This window comes from Chanodichthys erythropterus, chromosome 13 (assembly GCF_024489055.1).
Source record: "Chanodichthys erythropterus isolate Z2021 chromosome 13, ASM2448905v1, whole genome shotgun sequence".
NCBI classification, from domain to species: domain Eukaryota; kingdom Metazoa; phylum Chordata; class Actinopteri; order Cypriniformes; family Xenocyprididae; genus Chanodichthys; species Chanodichthys erythropterus.
The window spans coordinates 28,683,435-28,707,532 of NC_090233.1; the positions used below are offsets into that span (position 1 = coordinate 28,683,435).

The 24,098-nt window shown below is 38.1% G+C and overlaps 1 protein-coding gene across 2 annotated transcripts; it reads right to left on the minus strand.

Moving 5' to 3' along the window:
- Nucleotides 1-9,775: 9,775 nt before the first annotated feature.
- On the minus strand, nt 9,776-22,916 carry LOC137033540 (myosin heavy chain, fast skeletal muscle-like). 2 transcript variants are annotated; one of them, XM_067405464.1, is made up of 41 exons: nt 22,807-22,916; nt 22,634-22,673; nt 21,078-21,296; nt 20,855-20,998; nt 20,614-20,770; nt 20,486-20,513; nt 20,184-20,289; nt 19,957-20,049; nt 19,766-19,829; nt 19,578-19,676; nt 19,394-19,497; nt 19,175-19,313; nt 18,799-18,917; nt 18,561-18,710; nt 18,312-18,482; nt 17,917-18,217; nt 17,751-17,815; nt 17,571-17,658; nt 16,978-17,095; nt 16,769-16,892; nt 16,529-16,665; nt 16,183-16,438; nt 15,850-16,092; nt 15,567-15,743; nt 15,125-15,270; nt 14,895-14,985; nt 14,423-14,812; nt 13,460-13,586; nt 13,078-13,196; nt 12,785-12,981; nt 12,518-12,701; nt 12,253-12,418; nt 11,992-12,116; nt 11,578-11,886; nt 11,243-11,446; nt 11,035-11,160; nt 10,775-10,945; nt 10,572-10,676; nt 10,350-10,445; nt 10,102-10,233; nt 9,776-9,895 (listed from the first exon to the last, which is right to left on the minus strand). In XM_067405464.1, exons 3-41 carry the CDS (start codon nt 21,282-21,284, stop codon nt 9,881-9,883), a joined length of 5,793 nt encoding a protein of 1,930 aa, XP_067261565.1. In that variant the 5' UTR covers nt 21,285-21,296; nt 22,634-22,673; nt 22,807-22,916; the 3' UTR covers nt 9,776-9,880. The 2 variants fall into 2 exon arrangements, with proteins under 2 accessions (XP_067261565.1, XP_067261564.1); XM_067405463.1 differs by having other exon boundaries at nt 18,312-18,710.
- Nucleotides 22,917-24,098: the final 1,182 nt, after the last annotated feature.

Consider the following 24,098-nt stretch of genomic DNA (forward strand, 5'->3'; position numbering starts at 1 on the left):
TTCACCGGTTCCCGCCTCCTTCTTCCCATATTTACAACTACGTTACAAATACATTTCTGATTTGTTATGTTTCTGTCGCTGCACGATGAGGGTACAGTTTAAATATACAATTTTGCTGGATAACGAATGTATAACAAATGGATATAAACTAATGCAAATGAATGGTAACAATCGTGACATTAAACAGTTGGTGTTTTTGTCACATTGTTTTAACCGCTTGAGGTACTAATGTTAGCATCCTCTCAACCTCGACGTCAAACATACTACTGTTCTCCACTAATGCAGCATCTACTCAACAAACTAATTACTGTATAATGATATGAAAACATGTACTGTAGTGTACACTGTATAACATACCGTTTTGTTTATGTTTTAAATCCGTTTTTTTTAAGTGTCCCGCTCTGTGCAGCGCTTAGCCTCTTCGATGCATCAGTAATAGTTTTTATTTCACTTCTAGAGGCCGCTCTCGTACTGTACAATGACAGCGCACTCTTCTCAGCCGCTCCAGCAACGGACGCAACCCGGAAAATTAAATCAACCGCGGTTGTGCGAGCGCTTGTTTGCACATGCTTGCTTGGAGTCTGTGCTATTCCGTCTTTATTTTGTAGTAAGTAACGAAAATGCTTTGGGAAAATGTATCGGAGTAAAAGTATACATTTTATTTAGGAAATATAGTGGAGTAAAAGTAAAAGTTGACAGAAATATAAAAACTCAAGTAAAGTACAGATTCTCCCAAAAAATACTTAAGTACTGTAACGAAGAATTATTACTTTGTTACATTACACCACTGAATTTTATACAATTTATTTATAAACTTTTAAAAGAAGTGAATGGTTTTCAATTAACTTTTTGAAATATACTAAATAAACTAAACACCATTTAGTAATCAACTGTTTGAATTACTATGATATTTGAGTTTTAGGGATAAGTGATAGAAAAAGTCATGTCAATGGAAGGTCTCCACAAACATGCCCACAAAAACCTCTTATGCTTTGACAAATCTAAAATGAATATTCAACTACTTGATGAACCTCATTTTGGGTGTTTAATATTTTTATCATTTTATCATTAAATCAATATTTAAGCATTTTTCATTTAGGTAAAACTATAATTAACTGGTCTCAGTAGATTTAGTAACTGTTTGTAATTCAGTGCATTACAATTTTACCACCAACTTCCTTAAAAGAACAGAATGATTGAAATGTGTGTAATCTATTTCATAAAATATGTTTATTATTTTTATCGGACTGTTTCTAGACTTGTGTTGCTTATCGTTTGCGCAGACAGAGAGAGAGATGAGAGCGTCGGAAATGACCGCTACCCAGCCGTAATGCGGATGCCATCACACACCCTCAAATATGGCCTGTCGGACTTAAAAAATGACCCTCGACCTTTAAAATCATCCGTCTGCCATTTGATCACCTAGAAGACGTCTTGACAGTTCACAGGTCAACATCGCTATTCAAAATATGCGGACAATGGTCATTTCGATCCCCGGAGAATCAACCATGTCAAAGGTCATTGGGGGTGATACTACAGTCAAACATGGGTGGGGGATGGTAAAACTTCGTAGGTGGCCTGTAGGGGAGGGGAACGACGTGGGTTGCCCCCAGGGGTCACAGAGGTCAAAGGTCATCATCAAACATTTTGACAGAAGCACCATCATATTACTACTCACATGCTTGTTCATACAAAAATACAGTTTTCTTAGTCACGATACTGCAACTTGCTAAGCCAGTTGATAAAAAAAAAAAAAGGTCCCATGATGTGCAACATGCTCCTTTCATTGAGCCTTTAGTTTTAATCTATCCTGACACAGATTTGCGGAAATATGAACTCCAATAATCTACTGGTCATAATGATTTCAGAAGAATCCAGAGTAAATCAAATATAACATTTTATTTGTCAAGTAAAAATATATCATGCCAATTACATTACAATTACATTACAATTAGACAATTAGAAGCCAATCCAGAAATGTTAAATGCATAACATCGATTACTCAAAGAAATGCATATACACACAGTGGTAAAATGAATTTTATTTAGATATTATCACATAGAGACTGTGTCTGTACCTCGAACTAGTAAATACAAAAAACTTCCGAAACCTTTTAAGGGTAAAAATTTAATTGATGTTCAAAAAATGAAAATCACAGATAAATCAGATAAACAAATGATAAAGCTTGGGTTACTGAATATTAGATCTATTTCTTCAAAAGCACTTATTGTAAATGAAATTATCACAGACAATAAACTAGACTTGCTGTGTTTGACAGAAACCTGGCTAAAACCAGACGATTACATTACTTTAAATGAATCTAGTCCTCAAGGTTATGATTATCGACACAATCCTCGACAGAAAGGCAAAGGGGGAGGTGTTGCTGTAATTTATAGTAATATATTCAGAATCATTCAAAAGAATTTCAAATATAATTCCTTTGAAGTGATGGTGCTTTATGTAACATTATGTAAGTTGACATTTGTGCTGGCTACTGTATACAGGCCACCAGGGCACCATACTGACTTTATCAAAGAATTTGCTGAGTTTCTATCAGAGTTAGTACTGGCTGCGGATAAAGTCCTTGTTGTTGGTGATTTTAATATCCATGTAGATAATAATAAAGACGCATTTGGATTGGCATTTGCAGATATTTTAAACTCTATTGGAGTTAGACAACACGTGTCAGGACCCACTCATTGTCGTAATCATACCCTAGATCTAATACTGTCGCATGAAATTGATATTGATGCTGTTGAAATTCTACAGCAGAGCGATGATAAATCAGATCATTAGTCTCGTGTATAATACAATTAGCCAAGGCTACAAAACCACCACCCAGCCATAAATATTTTAGAACAATCACGTCTGCCACTAAAGATTGCTTTATAAATAATCTCCCCGAGCAGTTTCATCGCCTTAGTATACCTGACAACTTAGAAGAACTCGATGCTGCAACAGAAACTATTGGCTCTCTCTTTTCCAGCACATTAGATGCGGTCGCTCCTTTACGTCTAAAGAAGATTAAGGAAACTAATCCAACGCCGTGGTATGATGAGCACACTCGGGCTCTAAAACGAGCTGTTAGAAAAGCTGAACGTAGTTGGAAGAAAACAAAACTAGAAGTTTTTCGCCTTTCATGGAAAGAAAAAATGATTGAGTACAGAACAGCCATAAGAAATGCTAGATCTACTTATTTTTCAAATCTCTTAATAGAAAACAAACATAATCCTAGGTATTTATTTGACACAGTGGCTAAATTAACTAGAAACAGAGATTCAACTGCTGACGTTTCCATAGAGCACAGCAGTAATGACTTTATGAACTTCTTTACTTGCAAGATTGATAATATTAGAGAGAAAATTATAAACATGCAACCGTCTACAGTTTCTCTTCAGACAGTGCACTGTAGTGTCCCTGAGGTAAAACTAGAATCATTCGCCGCTATAGGAGAGGAAGAATTATCTAAACTTATCAAATCATCAAAATCAACGACATGTATGTTAGACCCAATGCCGACTAAACTACTGAAAGAAATGCTTCCAGAGGTCGTAGGTCCACTTCTTGATATAATTAATTCATCTTTAACACTAGGACACGTGCCAAAAACCTTTAAGCAGGCTATTATCAAACCTCTTATTAAAAAACCTCAACTAGATCCGAGAGATTTAGTAAATTACAGGCCAATCTCGAATCTACCTTTTCTGTCAAAGATACTAGAAAAGGCAGTTTCAACACAACTGTGTTCCTTTTTAGAAAGAAATGGAATCTGTGAGGATTTCCAGTCAGGATTTAGACCATACCATAGTACTGAGACTGCTCTCGTTAGAGTTACAAACGATCTACTCCTATCATCCGATCGTGGCTGTATTTCTCTATTAGTGTTATTAGATCTCAGTGCTGCTTTTGACACTATCGATCATAACATTCTTTTAAAAAGACTTGAAAACTATATTGGCATTAGTGGAATTGCTTTGGCATGGTTCAAATCATACTTATCTGACCGTTATCAGTCTGTGGTAGTTAATGAAGAGATGTCGTATCGATCACAGGTTAAATATGGGGTACCACAAGGCTCAGTATTAGGACCGTTGCTTTTCACTCTGTACATGCTGCCCTTAGGAGAGATAATTAGGAAGCATGGTGTTAGTTTTCACTGCTACGCTGACGATACTCAGCTCTATATTTCCTCGCGCCCTGACGAAACCTACAAATTCACAAAACTAACAGAATGCATAGCTGACATTAAAAACTGGATGACAAGAAATTTCTTATTATTAAATTCAGAAAAAACTGATTTCCTAATCTTTGGACCAAAAACTTCCTCACGAAAAAACCTTGAATACTCTCTAACACTTGACGGGTGCTCCATTAAACCTTCGTCCTCAGTTAGGAACCTGGGTGTGCTCTTTGATACCAATCTTTCATTTGAAAGTCATGTTTCTAGTATCTGTAAAACCGCCTTCTTCCATCTAAAAAATATATCTAAATTACGACATATGCTCTCAATGACAAATGCGGAACAGTTGGTTCATGCATTCATGACCTCAAGACTAGATTATTGTAACGCTCTACTGGGTGGTTGTTCTGCTCGGCTTTTAAACAAACTACAGTTGGTCCAAAATGCGGCAGCTAGAGTTCTTACTAGAACCAGAAAGTATGACCATATTAGCCCAGTTCTGTCAACATTACATTGGCTCCCTATTAAACATTGTATAGATTTTAAAATCTTGCTACTTACTTATAAAGCTCTAAATGGTTTAGCTCCCCAGTACCTAAGTGAGCTCTTAATGCATTATAGTCCTTCACGTTTATTGCGATCTCAGAATTTAGGCCAGTTGATAATACCCAGAATATCAAAATCAACTGAAGGCGGCAGATCCTTTTCCTATTTAGCACCTAAACTCTGGAACAATCTTCCTAGCATTGTTCGGGAAGCAGACACACTCTGTCAGTTTAAATATAGACTAAAAACACATCTCTTTGCTCTTGCATACACATAACACATTATCAATACATTAACATTTTTCAAATCCGTTAAAGGATTGTTACGCTGCAATAATTAGGTCGGCCGGAACCGAGAACATTTCCTATAACACTAGATATACCTGTACATCAGAATAAGAATGGCATCTACGCTAATATCTGTCTCTCTGCTTATCCTGAGGTTTGCCGGGTGCTAGATCCAGGCCGTATCCAGATCAGATGGAGAACCTGCGTCTGGACCTGACTACAACGTAGCCCAGGAGACAATGGGCCTAAAGATCCAATTCTGGCTGCATCTATAATTCAGATTTTTAATCCCTGTATCCGCTTACATATATTTATATATAATCGATTTTTAATCTCTATAATAAAAATGTACAATTCAGATTTTGATCTCCATATACATTTACATATATATATCTTCCAAGGGGTTTTTTCCCTCCTAGGACTTTTTTCCCAGTGCTAGCACGCTGGGTTTTTCTCCTAGGGGTTTTTTTCCACCCCTGGAAGTCAGCCGACATTGGCTTAATGTAGCACCATCTTGTATATGTTACATATTACCACGCTTGTTTGTACAGTTTTAACCACTTCCCTTTTTTTCTGTGCTTCTAATATGTAAAGCTGCTTTGAAACAATTACCAATTGTAAAAGCGCTATATAAATAAATTTGACTTGACAGTGATGCATGAATGTCTTTAGACATTCATCCATCTCTGTGGGGGCCTCTGACTACAGAAGATCCCCCCTGACTGCTTTGCACTTTACCTTTTATACCAGGACCAGAACAAAAGGGTTATAAATATTTACTACACAAACAACTGTTTTGGGGGAAGAGGAGTGGGTTTTCACAAAATGAAGAGCTCTTTTCCAAAACGCTATAAATCCATTTGAATAGTTTTCATGAAAATTACATTTTTTTTACCTAGACCTATACATTTTGTTAAAATGGTCCATTGGCTCAGTCTGAACATGTTAAACAGTGATTGTTAAATGAAACAACAATTTTGTTGATTATAAATTCAAAGTTTATTTATTTTTGTTTCAAAACGCTATAAATCCATCCTTTTTTTAGCCTTTTTATATAAAAACATCTAGAATCTCACTATTGAAAGGGTGACTATATGTTTTAAACAGTTTACTGAACTGTTTGATCGCCTGATACGATGTCACACACTAGCACACGTGCACACACACACACACACACACACACACACACAAGGCGAGGCGAGCCTCTTATAATGCTGCGTTCACACCGAATGCGTCTGGGGCGTCTGGAGTGCCTGATTTGCAGCCGTGAGTTGAGCGCCTATATAAAAAGGCTAAACTTTTTATATAAAATCATCTAGAATCTCAGTATTGATCGGGTAACTATATGTTTTAAACCGTTTACTGAACAGGTTGATTGCTTGATATGATGTCACACACTTGCGCACACACACATACGAGGCGAGCCGAGACACCCTTATATTCAAACGAACCTATCTCGGGAACCGAGCCGAGTTGGCGTTCTGGCCCCCAGGTGTAGGTCTCACTGGCTCATCCATGCCATCAAAAGTGCTAATAGAGTTTAATGCACTCATTTTGAAGACTGAGCACAAACAAACTCCCTCGCTTCAAAGAACCACCATGTTACATTGCATCGAATGCTCGCCGAATTCTGGTTGGCGAGAGGAGGATATATCGCATTTAGGCTAAAAACAGGTTCGGCGCTTATAGCGTTTTGGAAAGAAACTGCATCTTGCAGTACATTTTAAACAAGGAAATATAGCGATTTGGCATAAAACATTGATGGAGCAGAGAATAGGTTCAGTACACAGCAAAATGGTGTATATCACGTTTTGGAAAAGAGCTCCACAGAATTTTTCTTAGATTTCAATCTTCTTCATAATACAAGTGACTGCTGTGAAGTTGAGACCATTTTACCAATCGCACTGAGACATTTAAAATGATACCGAACATGAAAAGGGAAAAACAATACACCAGTTACATTATACGTTTGAATAACTTTCAGTCAGGGGGAAGGGAAGGTGTGTGTGTGTGTGTGTGTGTGGTGGGGGAGGCGTTGTCCTTTTGGAGTTAGGGCAAGGCGTTGCCCCTTGCTATTTCTCTGAGATCTTCTTCTCTAGGCGAGTTTTATTGCTTTATTGCAGGATGCTTGATCTCAGTTTTCATTTAGCAGGAAAATCAAGCCTTACACTATACGTATCTTTTTACATCTCAAAAAAGTGTTTGGGGTTTCTTGACCCTGTAAGCACACCACTCACCTCCCTCAGTTGTCCAGTCACTGTTGTTTTGGATGTGTTTACCTGCTACTGTTCTATGTTGGATGCGTTTACCTGCCATTTAAGTTATTATTAAACCTTTGAGTTTGTTTTGAATCCTGCTTCTCCTACCTTCTTCCTCCCGTGGTCACACATCGTGACGGGTGTGCTCTTTGATACCAATTTTTGATTTGAAAGCCATGTTTCTAGCATCTGTACAATCACATTCTTCCGTCTTAAATACATCTAAACTACGACATATGCTCTCAATGACAAATGCGGAACAGTTAGTTCATGCGTTCATGACCTCAAGTACAACTACAGCTTGTCCAAAACACAGCAGCGTTCTTACACACAGAGTTCTTACTAGAACCAGGAAGTATGACCATATTAGCCTGGTTCTGTCAACACGGCATTGGTTCCCTATTAAACATCGTATAGATTTTAAAATCTTGCTACTTACTTACAAAGCACTAAATGGTTTAGCTCCCCAGTACCTGAGCGAGCTCTTAATGCATTATAGTCCTTCACGTCTATTGCAATCTCAGAATTCTGGCCAGTTGATAATACCTAGAATATCAAAATCAAGTGCAGGCAGTAGATCCATTTCCTATTTAGCACCTAATCTTTGGAACAATCTTCCTATCACTGATCGGGGAGCAGACACACTGTCAGTTTAAATCTAGACTAAAAACACATCTGTTTAAACTTGCATACACAACACATTATCTACTTCTATAATTCAAATCATGTAAATTGTAGGCTGCACAGATTAGGTCAGCCGGAACCGGGAACACTTCCCATAACACCTGATGTACTCGCTACATCATAAGAAGAAAGGCGTCTATGCTAATATTAGTCTCTGTATATCCCGAGGTTTGCCGCAGCCTGCCAGATCCAGGCTGTATCCAGATGAAATGAAGGACCTGCATCTAGACATGACAATAACACAACCCTGATGTTTCAACTAAACTATCCCCTGCGAAGGCCCATTGCCCTTTCTTTTCCCTATGTATAGATAAAACGTTGTCAATTTTTCCAGTTTGCATAGATCCGTGAACACAACTAATTTTTCTGTGTTATGCGGACCGGACAAGTAATTTGGCAAATATCACTTTTTTAAAAAGACCAAGCTGTACACATACACACTGAAACACACAAATCTATAGAATAAACACGTAAATGAACGGCAAGAATGCATTAAAGGTATTCGGTTTTCAGTAGGAAAGATGTCATTTAAGCTGCCCCTAAAGTAATAATTAACAATTTTTACAACAGAAGTGATTCAATCAAAAACCAACTTTAGCTCGATAAGAATTTTCCTATTGTCACTGTGAAGCTGCTTTGAAACAATATGTATTGTGAAAAGTGCTATATAAGTGAAAATTACTTCACTTGACTTGACATAAATTGCCAAGGTGTGCCGAGCCCGCTTGGAGTGAGAGCTCACTCTACTCACGGTGTCACTGCCACTCCGGCTCTGGCAAATGGTGCTTTGCTAGCAGACATATCTAGAGCTGCGGGCTAGGCTACAACCAACACCTTCGCGAGATTCTATCATCTCCATATGGAGCCAGTTTCATCTTGAGTTTTTGGTGATATCAGGTAAATCTCAACAAACTGGCTGGATGTAGTGCTTGCATTAGCAAGGTGATAACATGCGCTCTTAGGTCAAGTTCAGTTCCCCAGGAATGCTGAACCCTAGGCCACCTCTCTCCATCATTCTCCATCACCAGAGTTTGTGATTATGAGGGGAAAAAAAGTGATGAACTGTTTCATCGGAGCATATCATGCATCACGTAACCTTTTTTTTAATACAATGTAAATTAGATTAATTGAACAAATTCTGAAATACACAACAAAAATAACCTTTTTCACAGGAGGATTCAAAACGTCAATCTCATAACGCTATATAATGCTAGCTCTGCTCTCTTGAGACTGCTCATCTGCGCACCTACAGGCCACAGCCATATCTGCACCCACCACTTAAGCTAACCCTTTCCTGTTACTTTGGGTGGGTAACTTTTCTATTTAGAACATTTGTGCTGCGGTGAGCTGGGCATCACTGCACACATTTGTGAGATATAATAGACTGGATGTGACTGAGCCATCTCTGGCTTATTCAGTGCTTGGTGTGTGAGTGGTGCATGATACATCGTAGAGGCTTAATTGTGCTAACTGGAAGGTTGGTCCATAGAACATTGCAGTAGTCCAGTTTTAAGCTTTACAGTATATTCAGATACTGTACGTACCTGATACATAGGTACTGTATGGTCTGATGTAGAGTAGAGTATTTTCCAAAATTGTTAGAGGAAGAAAACATCAATCCAGTGTGGAAACTTTATAGCAGAAATGTTTGTGTGAATGCATTCAGTGAAGATGAGTATTACATTTTATGGACTCTTTTTAACTTTTATGGAACCTTTAAGAGTTCAAATTTGGATTAAAGACACTCTTGATAATCAGCACTCTTATGATGTGAACAATAAGTGTATCTTGCTGTAAAAAAAAAATTCACAAAGACTTATTTGCTGAATTATACAGGTTTATTAAGAAAGGTACTTTTACACTAAACATTCATATTATATGACTTCAGTAAATGCTCCTTTCACGTTTTAAAGATTCTTCTTCATTCATTCTTCTTTGACCTGGGAAAGAAAGAAGAGGCAAATAGCCTTATTAACTAAAATGTGCTCCACTTTACATAATGAAGATAATATAGATGTGCAAATGTCATACAGGACATGTAACATCAGCAAAATTATCATAGTTCCACTATACTTCTGCTAAGAGGTAGTTTATTTATTTGGATGAACAATTTTAATAAAGAAATAACTCATCTACCCAGTCTTACCTTTCCAGCATCACGGCTCTTAACTCTGAGCTTGTTGACCTGAGACTCAGAAATGTCAGCACGCTCCTCAGCCTCTTCCAGCTCATGCTGCACCTTCCTCAACTTGGACAGGTAACCATTGGCTTGCTCCTCCTAAAGTTTTTTTTTATTTTTTTTTTTTTAAATAAATAAATATTTCATGTAGCATCAAATTAGCATTCAAATATAAATAATTACAGTGTCAAAATGTTCTATTAGGTTTTACATACCGCCTCTTCAGACTGCCTCTTGTAGGCTTTGACCTTCAGCTGCAGTTTGTCAACCAGATCCTGGAGTCTGGCGACGTTCTTCTTGTCCTCGTCAGTCTTCAAAAAATACACATATTTACTAGATTAAGTCTTGATCCTTTACTAAAAAATAGTTATTGTCAGTACATACAATATTATACGAACTCTTTTGTCTGAACAAACTTATGAGGCATATAGTCATACCTGATAAGTGAGCTCTTTCACTCTCCTCTCATATTTGCGGACACCCTTAACAGCATCAGCTCCACGTCTCTGCTCTGCTTCAACTTCAGTCTCAAGCTCACGAACCTATAGTAGAGATTATTTTTAATCAAGCAATTCATTCATAATTTATCACAATATAACATACTTCACATTGCCCACATCATAAATATAAAGAGGCTTACTCTGGACTCCAGTTTCTGGAGTTGTTTCTTTCCTCCCTTCATGGCCAGATTCTCAGCCTCATCCAGACGGTGCTGCAGGTCCTTCACATTGACCTCCAGATTCTTCTTCATCCTCTCAAGGTGAGAACTGGTGTCCTGCTCTTTCTTGAGCTCTTCTGCCATCAATGCAGCCTTTTGTGTGAATGCAGAAATTCATTAGTTCCACATTTTTTAAGTACACACTTGTCTTGGTGAGGCATTTGTCAGCTACTGTTACTCACATCAGTGATGGCCTTCTTGGCTTTCTCCTCTGCATTTCTGGCTTCCTGTACTGTGTCATCAACTTCACTCTGGACATGAATAAGGTCAGCCTCAAGCTTCTTCTTGGTGTTCAGGAGACTTGTATTCTACAAAATGATAGGCAACAGTATGAACATTTTGAATGATGCTCTCAATTTCCTTAATTTCAGGGAAATAATATGCACTTACCTGAGAATGCAGCAGGCCAACACGCTCGCTGATATCCACCAGCTCTTGTTCAGCCACTTTGCGGCCTCTCTCTGTCTGCTCTAGAGCAGCTCTCAGCTCCTCAATTTCAGACTGCATCAGAGCGTTTCTGCGCTCCACCATGGCCACCTGCTCTTTCATGTCTTCCTGTCCTCTCTGGGCATCATCAAGGTGCAGTTGGGCATCCTGAACACAACAAAAGCTTTACAATGAGTTATTGATGTGCTTTCTGTTGGACTTTACATAACACATGTTAGATTATATATATAAAAAAAATATATATTAATACATCCCAAAGTCAAAAAGAAGTCACATACCTTGAGTTGTCCCTGAACGTTCCTGAGCTGTTTTTGGGCCTCAGCAGCCTGGCGATTGGCATGGCTTAGCTGAATCTCCATCTCATTAAGGTCTCCTTCCATCTTCTTCTTGATTCTCAGAGCATCATTCCTGCTCCTAACTTCAGAGTCCAGAGTGCTCTGCATGGATTCAATGACTCTCTGGCTGTTCCTCTTGATCTGTTCCATCTCCTCATCCTTCTCTGCAAGCTTCCTGTCAATCTCACTTTTGACCTGATTTAGCTCAAGCTGGACACGAAGAATCTTGGACTCCTCATGCTCCAGGGTGCCCTATGAAATATAAAAAATGCATTTAAATGTGAAAATGAAAATATATATTAACAACATAGTATAATGGTTCTAGCAAGAATTCCATATTGATCTTCAGATACTTACTTCAGCCTCCTCCAGGGCGGTCTGAATCTCTGCCTTCTCAGTCTCCACTGTCTTTTTGGCCTTTTCCAGCTCATGGATGCCTTTCCCAGTCTCACTTAACTGCTCTGTCAGATCTGAAATCTCCTCTATAGAAAGAAAAAAATATATAATCTTTATCATAATAAACATTCATTAATCATATGTGCTTACTTTTTAATGCTCACTGAGAATTAGAAAATTATTTTTTTTTCTCTCTCTCTAATTTAATGGTTTCATTCTTACGCTGCAGATTCTTGTTCTCTCTCTTGAGGGTCTCCAGTTGATCCAGACTTTCTTCATAGGAGTTCTTCATCTTGAACAGCTCAGTACTGAGTGAACGAGCCTCTTTCTGGGCACCTTCCAGCTCTGCCTGACCTTCCTCATATTTCTGCTTCCATTCTGCCAGGACCTTTAGTGGAGATATTTCAGGTTTGTTTAGAAAAAATGAAACAAAGCCCATTCCAGCAATATTTTACAAAGAGAATATCATATGACTAAAATTGTTTACCTTGTCAAAGTTCTTCTGCTTCTTGTCAAGGTTAGCAGCCAAACCATTGGCTCTCTCCACATCAATCATGAGGTCCTCCACCTCAGCCTGGAGTCTCTGTTTGGTCTTCTCCAGAGATGCACATTTGGAGTTCACTGCCTCAACTTGTTCCTCTGCCTCTTGCAGACGCTGAGCCAGCTTCTTCCTGTTAAGTAATACACATGATTCTAAATTCTAATCTATAATATAGGTGTGAGAATTGAGAATATTATTCAATAATATACATACTTGGACTCTTCAAGCTCCTCTGTGCGCTGAATGGCATCCGTTTCATATTTGGTTCTCCATTGAGCAACCTCGCTGTTGGCCTTTGACATTCCCCGCTGCAGCTCAGCCTTTGCCTCCTGCTCTTCCTCAAACTGCTCACGGAGCAGGTCACAGTCATGACGAGCTGATTGTACAGCATGGGCCAGTGCGTTCTTAGCCTAGGAGACAAATCACATAATCAGTCACATAATATTAGCTATCTCTGCATTATAGTAATGTACAAGTATATGTATGTATTGATTATGCTGTATTACCTTAACCTCCTCTTCAATATGCCTCTTAAGCTCCTCAATTTGCTGAGTGAAAGCTTGTTTGCCTCTGGTGAGCTGAGAAACTAGAGCTTCCTTCTCCTCCAGCTGACGGCCAAACTCACCTGTATATTTTCAAATTCACTGTGTCAGATTGTGCTATGTCTCTATCAGTTCATTTCAAAACAAATGGATGTAAGATTTTATCAGTCAAAAAAAAAAAAAAAATCCTCTAATAAGACTTTGTCACAGTCAGAAATTCACTGGTGAACAATAGTAATACACTATTATTGTTGATTTTTTTATGATCATTGTTAATTATTGACATTAATTACTTTTGATATAATATTGATTTGTTCATGATCGGTCACAATTTGTCATTAGTTACCATTTTCAGTTTGAAATCTTGCTCTTTGAGCACTGAGATCATTTATCTGGCGACTGTTCTCGTCATTCTTGGACTTCATTTCACTAAATTGGTCCTCAAGTGTGCGGCACATCTTCTCAAGATTGCCCTGTAAATACAAAAGTCATTAGATATTTGAAAAAAACTTCTTGTTATATGTGACCCGTGCTGGCGTCATATTGAGTACATTTTCAAAAATGTATGATGTATGATTTGTTGGAAACAGACAAAAAAGGACGTAGCTACACCTATTTGAAGTCGATAGAGTTAGCAAAGTCAATTTTGAGAAAAATCTAGTTAAAGTTTTCTGAAGGTTCCAAAACAAAATCACCTAGCAAGCATACCTTAAAATCCCTGGTAATACCACCAAATTTGGCACACACCAAGTCAAAACCCACATCTATTGGTGAAATATATATTCAACTTTTTTTCCATGATACCACAATTGTTTGATTAACATTAATGAGACAAACAGCCTATATATTAAGATCTACTCTCTGAACACTGATCTAATATGATGTTTCACATCAGATGTTTTTCCCCAACAGTTAACCAAACGTTCACTTAAGACATAAGAGATAATGTTTGTGTGAATACAGGCATCTTTGTGCTCATGCTTTGGATCTGTCAGTCAGTGCAACTAAGATCATTTCGCAAGAGTATGCTTCACTTTGCAACGTTGCCAAACTTGTGCTGAGGGGAAGTACCAGTCATCAAGAAACCAGCAAAGAAAAACTGCAATTTTTCATGATTATTAAAACAAAGGAAAGATTAAGGAAGGTACACCTCTCAGAAAACGTACAAATAAATTTTTTGTAAAAACCTCAAATTTGACCAAAATCATAATTTTTCAGTTGTTTTGCCTGTAGCTCGTAATTAGCTTGTGCGCATTTCGACTCATTTTGCAAGCACGGGTCACATATATTCTTCAGAATATTTCCCAACCTTTGCTTTGGCAACAGCTTCCATGTTGCTGGAAAGATCATCAATCTCCATTTTGTATTCACTCTTCTCCTTCTCAAGCTTCTGCTTGACACGCTGCAGGTTGTCGATTTGCTCTCCCAGTTCGGCCACACTGTCTGCCTGCTTCTTGCGTAGGGCAGCAGCTGTAGCTTCATGCTGGAGGGTGGACTCTTCAAGGTCACGACGCAGCTTCTGGAATTCAGCTTCACGCTTCTTATTCATCTCAATCTGAGCAGAATTGGCTCCTCCAGCCTCCTCAAGCCTCTCACTGATCTCCTCAAGTTCCCTGGAGAGATCAGCTCTCTGCTTCTCAACCTTGGCACGAGCAGCACGCTCAGCCTCGATCTCTTCCTCCAGTTCCTCAATGCGAGCCTATGGTGGAAAGTAGTTCATTAGATTTAGGGTGATAATGTACTTGATCATAATGATCATAATGTTTAAAATCTCAAAATACCTGAAGCTCCTTGATCTTCTTCTGGAGTTGAGCACCCAGAGACTGTTCATCTTCTATCTTGCTAAGCAGCTGGCTTGTTTCAAAGTCTTTCCTGTGGGTGTTCAACAATAAGTAGTTTGTAAAAAAACAAAAAAACAAAACAAAAAAAAAACAATAAAACAATAACAATAACACAACAATAAAAGTTTTCAATGTTTTCAAAGATTTTATGCTACAAAGATATTAATTACTTTTTTATTTTCTCATCAGATTGCTGCTTGTCATTCTCCAGGTCCATGACGGACTCTTGTGATAATTTCAGGTCTCCTTCAAGCTTTCTCTTGGCTCTCTCCAGGTCCATGCGGAGCTTCTTCTCTTGTTCAAGGGAACCCTCAAGCTACAGGAAAATGATATACAAAATATGGGAGGGCTCTGAGCTTGGAGTTTGGCCCCAACCTAGAGAACTCCCCCCGGTTCTGATAGGAATGGTTAGATCTAGAAGTGAGGTGATGGGGTGGTGGAGGGATACTGATAAACTGTTAATGAACAGAGGTAAGTATGCTGTATATACACCTCTTATCGTTGAGTTGATTAACTGAATGTGCTTCTCTCGGGTTAATTAGGCAACGTGCTTCTCCTGAACTTTGTTAATAATACGTAATTAAATATAATTAATTCACATAATCAACTCACATCATCAACTTGCTGCTCAAGCTTTGTCTTGGATTTGGTCAGGGTGTTGACTTTGTCCTCCTCAGCCTGAAGATCATCCAGTGTCTGCTGATGTGCCTCTTGGAGGGCTTTCTTCTCCTTCGTAAGCTTGGCAAGGCTCTCATCCTGAGATGTCATTTCCTCAGTCAAGTTCTTGACCTGTGTGATTTTTAGTTTCAAGTGAGGTTATATTTTACAATTTATATTCTATATCAATATATAAGACGGAGATTAAATCTAATCTTAAACCAATTCAGTCTCCAACCTTATTCTCAGTGGCATGTTTCTCCTTCTCCACTTTAGCCAAGGTAAGCTCCAGGTCATCAATGTCTTTCTTCAGCTCAGAGCACTCATCCTCCAGTTTCCTCTTCTTGGCTGTCAGTTCAGCATTGATTTCTTCCTCATCCTCCAGCCTCTCAGTTGTCTCTTTGAGTTTAGCTTCAAGCTGGATTTTGCTCTTGATCAGACCCTCACACCTCTCCTCAGCATCTGAGAGATTCTCAGTTTCCTGTTAGTAAAATAGATTGCTATTTGATTGGAAACCACATTGCTCATTTTAATGGAGCCAAAATCAGTTAATTCAATTAAAAATACTCACAGATGCTACTTGCAGCTGCAGATCATTTTTCTCTTGCAGCAGTGATACCATCTTCTCTTCAAGCTCCTTCTTTTTGGCTTCAGACTTAGCCAAAGCCTCTTTGCATTTTATAAAGTCCTCTTTCATGCCCGACAGCTCCTTCTCAGTCTCGGCACTCTTCAGCATAGGCTTAATCTTGTAGTAAACCTTCATCCATGGCCAGTGTTTGACATTCATGAATGAGCGGACGTTGTATTGGATAGTGTAAATGGACTCCCTGTGAATAATTCATCAAATGGCATAATTATCATTATTTACTGTTTACACAGTTATCATTGATGTCACCTTTACTCATGACAATACTCACCTCCTCTCCGTCATTTTCACATACTCCTTCCTCATCACATAGCCACGGCAGAGAGCCTGAGTCATTGTGACCAGAGTAGCCAGTTTCTCATCACGCATCTCCTCAAGAGTACCCAGAAGACCAGCTTTGAAGAACACCTACATTTATGTAAAACATAAAATCAAAAGATATTGATTTAATCTGTATAGGCTAAATGATCATAATCAGAGAATCTTTGAAAGGTCACTGCTGAATATGAACCTTTGTGTGTCCAAATCTGTACTCATCATGAGGAACGTCGATGGATCCCAGGAGTTTCTCACTGGCCTTCTTGTTATCCATAAACTGTCCTTCAGGGATAACACCAGCATTCAGCACCTTGTATCTGTGAAAAAAATTATCAAAATACTTCATGTCTTTTAATTAGGAGACTCCTACAGGAAATGGTATTTTCATGTGGTCTAATTTACCTCTGCTTAAAGTCACCATATTGGATTCTGCTGGGGAAGCCCTTTCTGCAGATTCTGATACCCTCCAGTACACCGTTACACCTCAGCTGGTGGATAACCAGGAAGTTCTCCATGAGACCTATAACGAACAGTTTACACCATGAACTTGGTAAATTAACTTCATCATATATATTGAGTGCCAGAATTTCTGTCATGACAACTCTTAATGTTTTTATTGCTGCTGCTGTAGGTTATTGCTGCTGCAGAGCAAGTACGTGACTTGCTACTGCCCATACAAACATGGCACACTGCTGTGAGCAAGTAAGAGATGCTGCTGCTGTACAATATAGCGTACATGAATTATCCCCAGCAGATCTATACAGGGAGAGCTGGGGAAGGTGGAGGGTTTCTGAAGCGCTGCTAGGCAATGCCACCAAAACATTTTGAAGGTTGAGCATACAAGCTCATTGGCTACTGATACAGCAGGAACCAATCAGCTGTGCCCTATAGATAATGATGTGATTACAAGCAGGTTGATTTAAAGGACCTATTAGCCTGTGCCATCTAGAGTTTCATGGCAGAACTTTGTATATCTTAAGTCTTTAATACTTTACCTGGAGTCTTGGACTCATTAGGAATCAGACAGCGCACAAAGTGAGGGTGAGTGCTCCTCAAGTTGGTCATGAGTTTGCCCAAGTTCTCCTATGGAGAAATGAAAAGGGTTGGCATGCTTTGTATTTCGTTTTTTTTCCTCAAGTACAGCAATATTGCTGTGATGTCATCTTTATACATACCCTGAATTGGGAGGACACAGTCTGCATGGATCCACCCTTCTTCTTGCCACCCTTTTTAGTAGTATCTATTGATATGCAAATATAAAGCAACATGTATAAATGCAAAAACAAGAAAAAAAGTTTGGTTAATTTGTTGTTGTTGTTGTTGTTGTTTTTTTTTCTTTACCTTCAACAACAGCTGGGTAGAGAGAAGCCAGCAGTTTGTTAGAAGACTTCTGGTACAGCTGCAGAACAGACTCATTCAGTGGATCCTTGTTCTTGTCCAACCAGCCAGTGATGTTGTAGTCCACAGTTCCAGCGTAGTGAACCAGGGAGAAGTGGGCTTCGGCCTTGCCTTTGGCAGGCTTTGGTTTCTGGAAAGCATTGTTTTTGCCAAGATGCTGATCATACAGCTTGTTCTTGAAGGAAGTGTCTGAAGCCTTGGGGAACATGCACTCCTCTTCAAGGATGGAGAAGATACCCATGGGCTGTTTATAAAAGAATGTTGTTTATTACAAAAAAAAAATATGACATTTTGAGAATAGACAGTGGCATTGAATAAATTCATAAACCATTAAAAACCTTCTCAATGAGCTCAATGCAAGAAGCCAAGTCCATGCCGAAGTCAATGAACTCCCAAACAATGCCCTCCTTCTTGTACTCCTCTTGTTCCAGCACAAACATGTGGTGGTTGAAAAACTGTTGCAGTTTCTCATTGGTGAAGTTGATGCACAGCTGCTCCATGCTGTTGTACTGGAGGAAAAAATAACAGAAACATTTACTGACTTCTGAATATGATTCAATGTGACATAAAATAAAATAAATTCTTACATCAAAGATCTCAAAGCCAGCAATATCCAGCACGCCAATGTAGAAATTTCTTTGTTGTTTTGTGTCCAACATCTGGTTGATACGAATGACCATCCACAAGAACATCCTCTCATAGATAGATTTGCCCAAGGCGCTGACAGAGTTGTACACCTGAAGAATAGATATTTAATTCTGCTTCTGCAATAATTAGCCAGAATGTTTGATTGAACACATGGACATGCTGGAAATGTTACTATACCTGTTGCACGGTCTGACCTTTGGTCACAAACTCATTTCCGACCTTGACTCTGGGGTAGCACAAACCCTTTAGCATTTCAGCAGAGTTCAAACCCAGAAGGTAGGCGATTTTGTCAGCCTCTGTTAAATACATTGTAAAGCTAAGACAATTTATTTTAAAGAGTCTTTTGTGTATGTGTAAAATTATAATAATTCAGGCACCAGGTACTTTTATTTTTAGATGTATTGATATGCACAGCAAAGCACACTTCTAATTTATATGGACACTAAACATTTTACGCACAGTCGATGCAGCTGTTACTATTTTAAAGCACAGGATAAAACAGAAGCACTAAGACTGGTCTCAAGATATATTGCAAAAAGCACACAAGTCTCACCCTCTGTGCCGTCAGGCTCAGCCTGCTCCTCACGCTGCTTCTGTTTAAACTTCATGTTACCATGATGAAGCACAGCTCCAGTGAACTTGTAGATGCCCATTTTCTCCTCGTTAGTGAAACCCAGAATGTCAATAGCATCCTGTAAATTACAGAGAAGAATGAGATTTGATTTGCAATATTTATATAGAATAATTCAATATTCAAACAGCAATGACTCACATCAGTAGCATCCAGCTCCACTTTATCATCAATGCTGGCCACTGTGATCTGACCCTGACTGCACATGGGGAAGTCATAGGGGTTGGTGGTGAGGAGCGTCATTTCTGTAAAATACACAGATTTTAAAAGAGTATCTTACAATATTATCTGGCATTGAAACATTGAATGAAATATGTGCACCTACCAATCAGCTCAGGCTTATGGTTGGTCATCATCTGGTAGAAGATGTGGTAGCCTCTCTCATCTGGAAGCTGGAATGACACTCTAGACTTCTCCAGCAGATCTGTTAAGAGAATGTACTTGAGTAACAATCATCTGAAGAGTGACAAAGACAAATGTGCAGGACTTATCAATGAAATCGTGTCCACCTACATGTCTCAATGTCAGCACTAGCCAGTTTTCCAGTTGTACCGAAGTGAATTCTGATAAATTTACCCTGTTTAAAACAAAATGGCATAATACATAAATAATAACAATCTCTTTACAGAAAACTCTAAACTTTGTATAGAAAAAACTGAACACAACTGACCATCTGTACTGTAAATAAAAAGTGGTTAACTTACAAAACGAGAGGAGTTGTCATTTCTCACAGTCTTGGCATTACCATAAGCCTCAAGCAGAGGGTTGGCAGCAATGATCTGGTCCTCAAGAGAGCCCTGTGTTGTTTGAAGGGTTTTCAGTTATTTAATATTTCATGTCTAAAGACTGCATTTCACATATCATATAGTTTGTGTAAATTAACATCTTTCAAAAAAAAATATATGACATAGTTTTGTATCTTATACAGTACCTTTATTTTACCCTCTTTCTTCTTTTCACCACCTGATACTGCAACTGTGGCAAAGTACTGGATGACACGTTTGGTGTTCACAGTCTTTCCAGCACCGGATTCTCCACTGGTTTATGAGAGATTAGAAAACAGAAGATTAAAAGACATGTAGACTTTTCAAAGTATATTCAGAAGTTCATTTCTAAATTCTATTTTGTAAATATCTCCATAAAGATTTGCCATCTACATTGTACTTTCAATTTTAATTTTTAATTTTTCAATTAATTTTTTGTCATGGTCTGAGATTAAATGAAAATACTTACGTAATCAGGACAGACTGGTTTTCTCTATCTGTTGATTGTAATTTGTAAAATATCCAGTAAATACTTCTTATATTAAAAGCTAATTCACCTTAAAGAATTCTATACAATTCAATTCCATAATGTCTTACCAGTTTGCATAAACTGATAGGCGTTGTCAGAGACAGAGAAGATGTGGGGTGGGGCCTCCATACGCTTTTTGCCTCTGTAAGCAGTCACCACTTCTGGATCATACACCGGGAGCATCTTGTAGGGGTTCACAGTTGCGCAGAAGAGCCCAGAGTAGGTCTGAAATGAGTAGAGAAGTGGTCAGATTGCAACAACACAGACAAAATGAACTTAAATCCTGTTTTATGTTGTTTCAGAACCTACGTAGATCATCCATGCAGCATAACGCTCTTTGAGGTTATACAGCACAGAGGCTTCATTGAGATGGGTCATCATGGCCATGTCCTCAATCTTGTCATACTTGGGAGGATTCATTGGGTAGACATCTTCTTCCTTAGCAACTCTCTCCTATAAATTTGATAAATTAGATATTAGATATAAAAGAAAACAATGTAATAATAATTTAATGAGCATCTATATAACTCACCTCCTTAGTGTCAAGCAATTCAACTGTGACTTTGCCACCATCTTTGCTCTTAATTGTTCCCTTGAGGTACAACTCTTTGACATCAGCCACATAGCAGGCAGTCTTGGCATCAAATGGTTTGCTCTGAGCCTCGATTCTCTCCCTCTCAGGCTTACGAAGGTAAATGGCAGCCTTGCCATACGCGGCCATCTCCGCGTCCGTACTCATGGTGGCGGCTTACTAAAGAGAGAAAAGATAATTTTATCTTTTATATTCCATGTAACAATAAAGGCAAGACTCATGAAATGAAACACATGAATTGTGTTAGGAAAGAGACATATTCCTAAGTTTAGGCTTACACATGAATCCAGACACATAAAACAATACCAGATAAACATTTAGATAGCAATCAAGAAGCAGGTAAGGGGCCCATTAAAGGCAAAAATGTCAACTGAATATGTCTTTGTGGTGATGAAATTGATGTTGTCGGGGGACAGCACACAGTACAATATGAATTGTGGTATATACGAAGTTTCAGTTCAATACAGAGATTCTCACTGTCGATTATGAGTCTCACTAGTGATCTTTCTACTCGAGCATCCTCCGGCTACGAGTATGAATGAAACAGACATTAAATTACATGTGTGTACTCACTAATGCTCACAATACCCTATTTTGGGTAAAAAGAGGAAAAATAATACTTCTCTCTAAAGAGAGAAGTTTTTCTCCACTGTAGATAAGTGTACTCGAGTTTTTGTTTTTTTTTTCTCAGTGGATGCATAAGATTTACTGACAAAAATTAAGAAATTACTGTCAAAGTTTTTTTTTTCATAATGATTTAATATTTTATGATGATATTTAGACCTTTCTATATTTATGCAAATGCCATCATGGATTATGATAACAACATTGCATAACTATTTTGAATTTACTTGAATTTAATCAGACCAACAGTTCTGTAGTTAGAGCCAATTTCATGTTTTGCTCTATTATACCATCATCATTCTTTTTCTGTTTCAAAAGAAATGTGTCAAATTTGGTGAAAATATTTCATTCAGTTTAAGAGTTATGGCCACTTATACTTATATGCACATTAGTTGACATACATGTATACAGTATATCATGACAGAAATTTCTCATAGGTCATAGGGAGCAGTCGATTCAGCATGAGTTTTGTTGTTTCTTACAGTTTTAAACTTATTAGCATGATTGCAAATCTCCACATTTGCAGTGTTTCATGTTCAGACTGTCCTCTATGTTTGTGCTAAATTTATATAAACTTTCCCACAAGCGGTTCTATGGGCTCTTATAGACTCAAAAGTGGAAGAAGAAAAACAGAATATAATAACGCAATAAAATACAATAGGTGTTTATGCTTGGCCCCTAAAAATACAGTAAATAAATGGTTAATGCAACCAAGTCCTTAAATTCATCTTACTAATACATTTAAACATATTTCTTTGTAAATAAATTACACAAGTTTTTTTTAAAAAGCAGCATGCTTTACCAGTTTTCATCTATGATACAGACTATAACTGTTTTCCTCTACCCTAATCCACACACTGAATCAAACTCACTTGCTTTTTGTCCTTGAGACCCGATGAAATTCTCACTACCCTTGAATTGAAAAGAAAAAAAATAAATAAATTCATTAAAATGTATTAATGTAAATAAAAATACAATTACTTTAAGTACAAATGCATAGGTGATGATGATAAAATGCCTTTCAGTCACAGTCATCCACTCTTACCACTGGATGGAGGTTCTTCTGAGGTCTTCTGCATCTCTTCTGGTCTATCCTCTTGGCTTTTATAGAAGTTGTTCATGCACACCAAGCAGAATCTATACATGGGCATATATTCTGATTTATGATGAGCTTTCTTGACCCTTTTTTTTTTTTTTTTTTTTTTTTGGACAGACTCACAGACATCCTATCTGATGGAATCAGTCATAAGTCAAACCTTTATTGCTTTATTGCTTAAATATTTCTCTGACTACTGCACAGCTAAGGTCACAGCTTCTATCTCAGTTTCATGTGTTATTATTTATTTTTAGTCTTTTAATAACATACGACACACTGAAGTAAATAAATCCTTTTTTGGGAAGAGGGTACATTCGGAACTCATGAGAGTTAGTACATGAATGACCCTTAGCATTTTCTTGGCAGTCAGGCACATCTTGTTTTTTTGTTTTTTGTTTTAAAAAGTGCTAAATACAACCACACCGCAATAAAGTTAGTTCCACGGAGGTAAAGCAAGAGCTGTAGTGTGACTTTCTCACTATTGATTAAAAACAGTGATGATAAATATTCAAAAAAATATTCAAAACGAAAAAGCATTCTTGAACAGCATTTGTTTCTTCCTTTCTTTTTTTGAATGAGAAAACATTTCACCTTTTCACCCATGACAATTCTTGTAGCAGGCTATTGTGTCAGCATATATAGTTAAAGAATGTAGAATATAGAAAAATACTGGAAAGTATGTTTAATACAGTGAAAACACATATTAAATGGCAGTTTTTCTTTGTAAAAGAAAGCCAGTGCTAAAAAAATGGCACATTCCTATCCTGCAAAAATCCCTTTGTTACTATTTCTGCAAATGTTGAAAGGTTACATTTCTTGGTCTTCAACAGCCACAGTCTAAGCCTCAGCTACATGACAGACTAAAATGAGTTTGAGATTTGCATAGCAACACCCTAGCAACCACCCAGAAAACCCTAGCAACTGTGTAGCAACACCCTAGCAACCACCCAGAGTACCCTATCAACCGCATAGCAACACCCTTGCAACCACATAGAACACCCTAGCAACTGTGTACATATGCCCTTGAAACCACACTGATCAAAGCAACTGCATAGCAACACCTTAGCAAATACCCAGAACACCTTAGCAACCATGTAGCAATGCCTTTGAAACCACAATGAACACTCTAACGACATCATAGCAACACCCTAGCAACCACCCAGAGTAACCTAGCAACCACATAGCAGCACCCTAGCAACCGTGTAACAACGCCCTTGAAACCACATTGATCACCTTATCAA

Bases quoted from the DNA above. Each gene is read 5' to 3' on its own strand.
- LOC137033540 (XM_067405463.1), bottom strand. From the start codon at position 21,284: ATGAGTACGGACGCGGAGATGGCCGCGTATGGCAAGGCTGCCATTTAC. The intron at 15,744-15,849 runs GTTGGAGACTGA...AAAATCACACAG, and splicing joins AACATGCCACTGAGAATAAG to GTCAAGAACTTGACTGAGGA. The intron at 10,946-11,034 runs GTGAGTAACAGT...TTCACACAAAAG, and splicing joins CCAAGAAGGCCATCACTGAT to GCTGCATTGATGGCAGAAGA.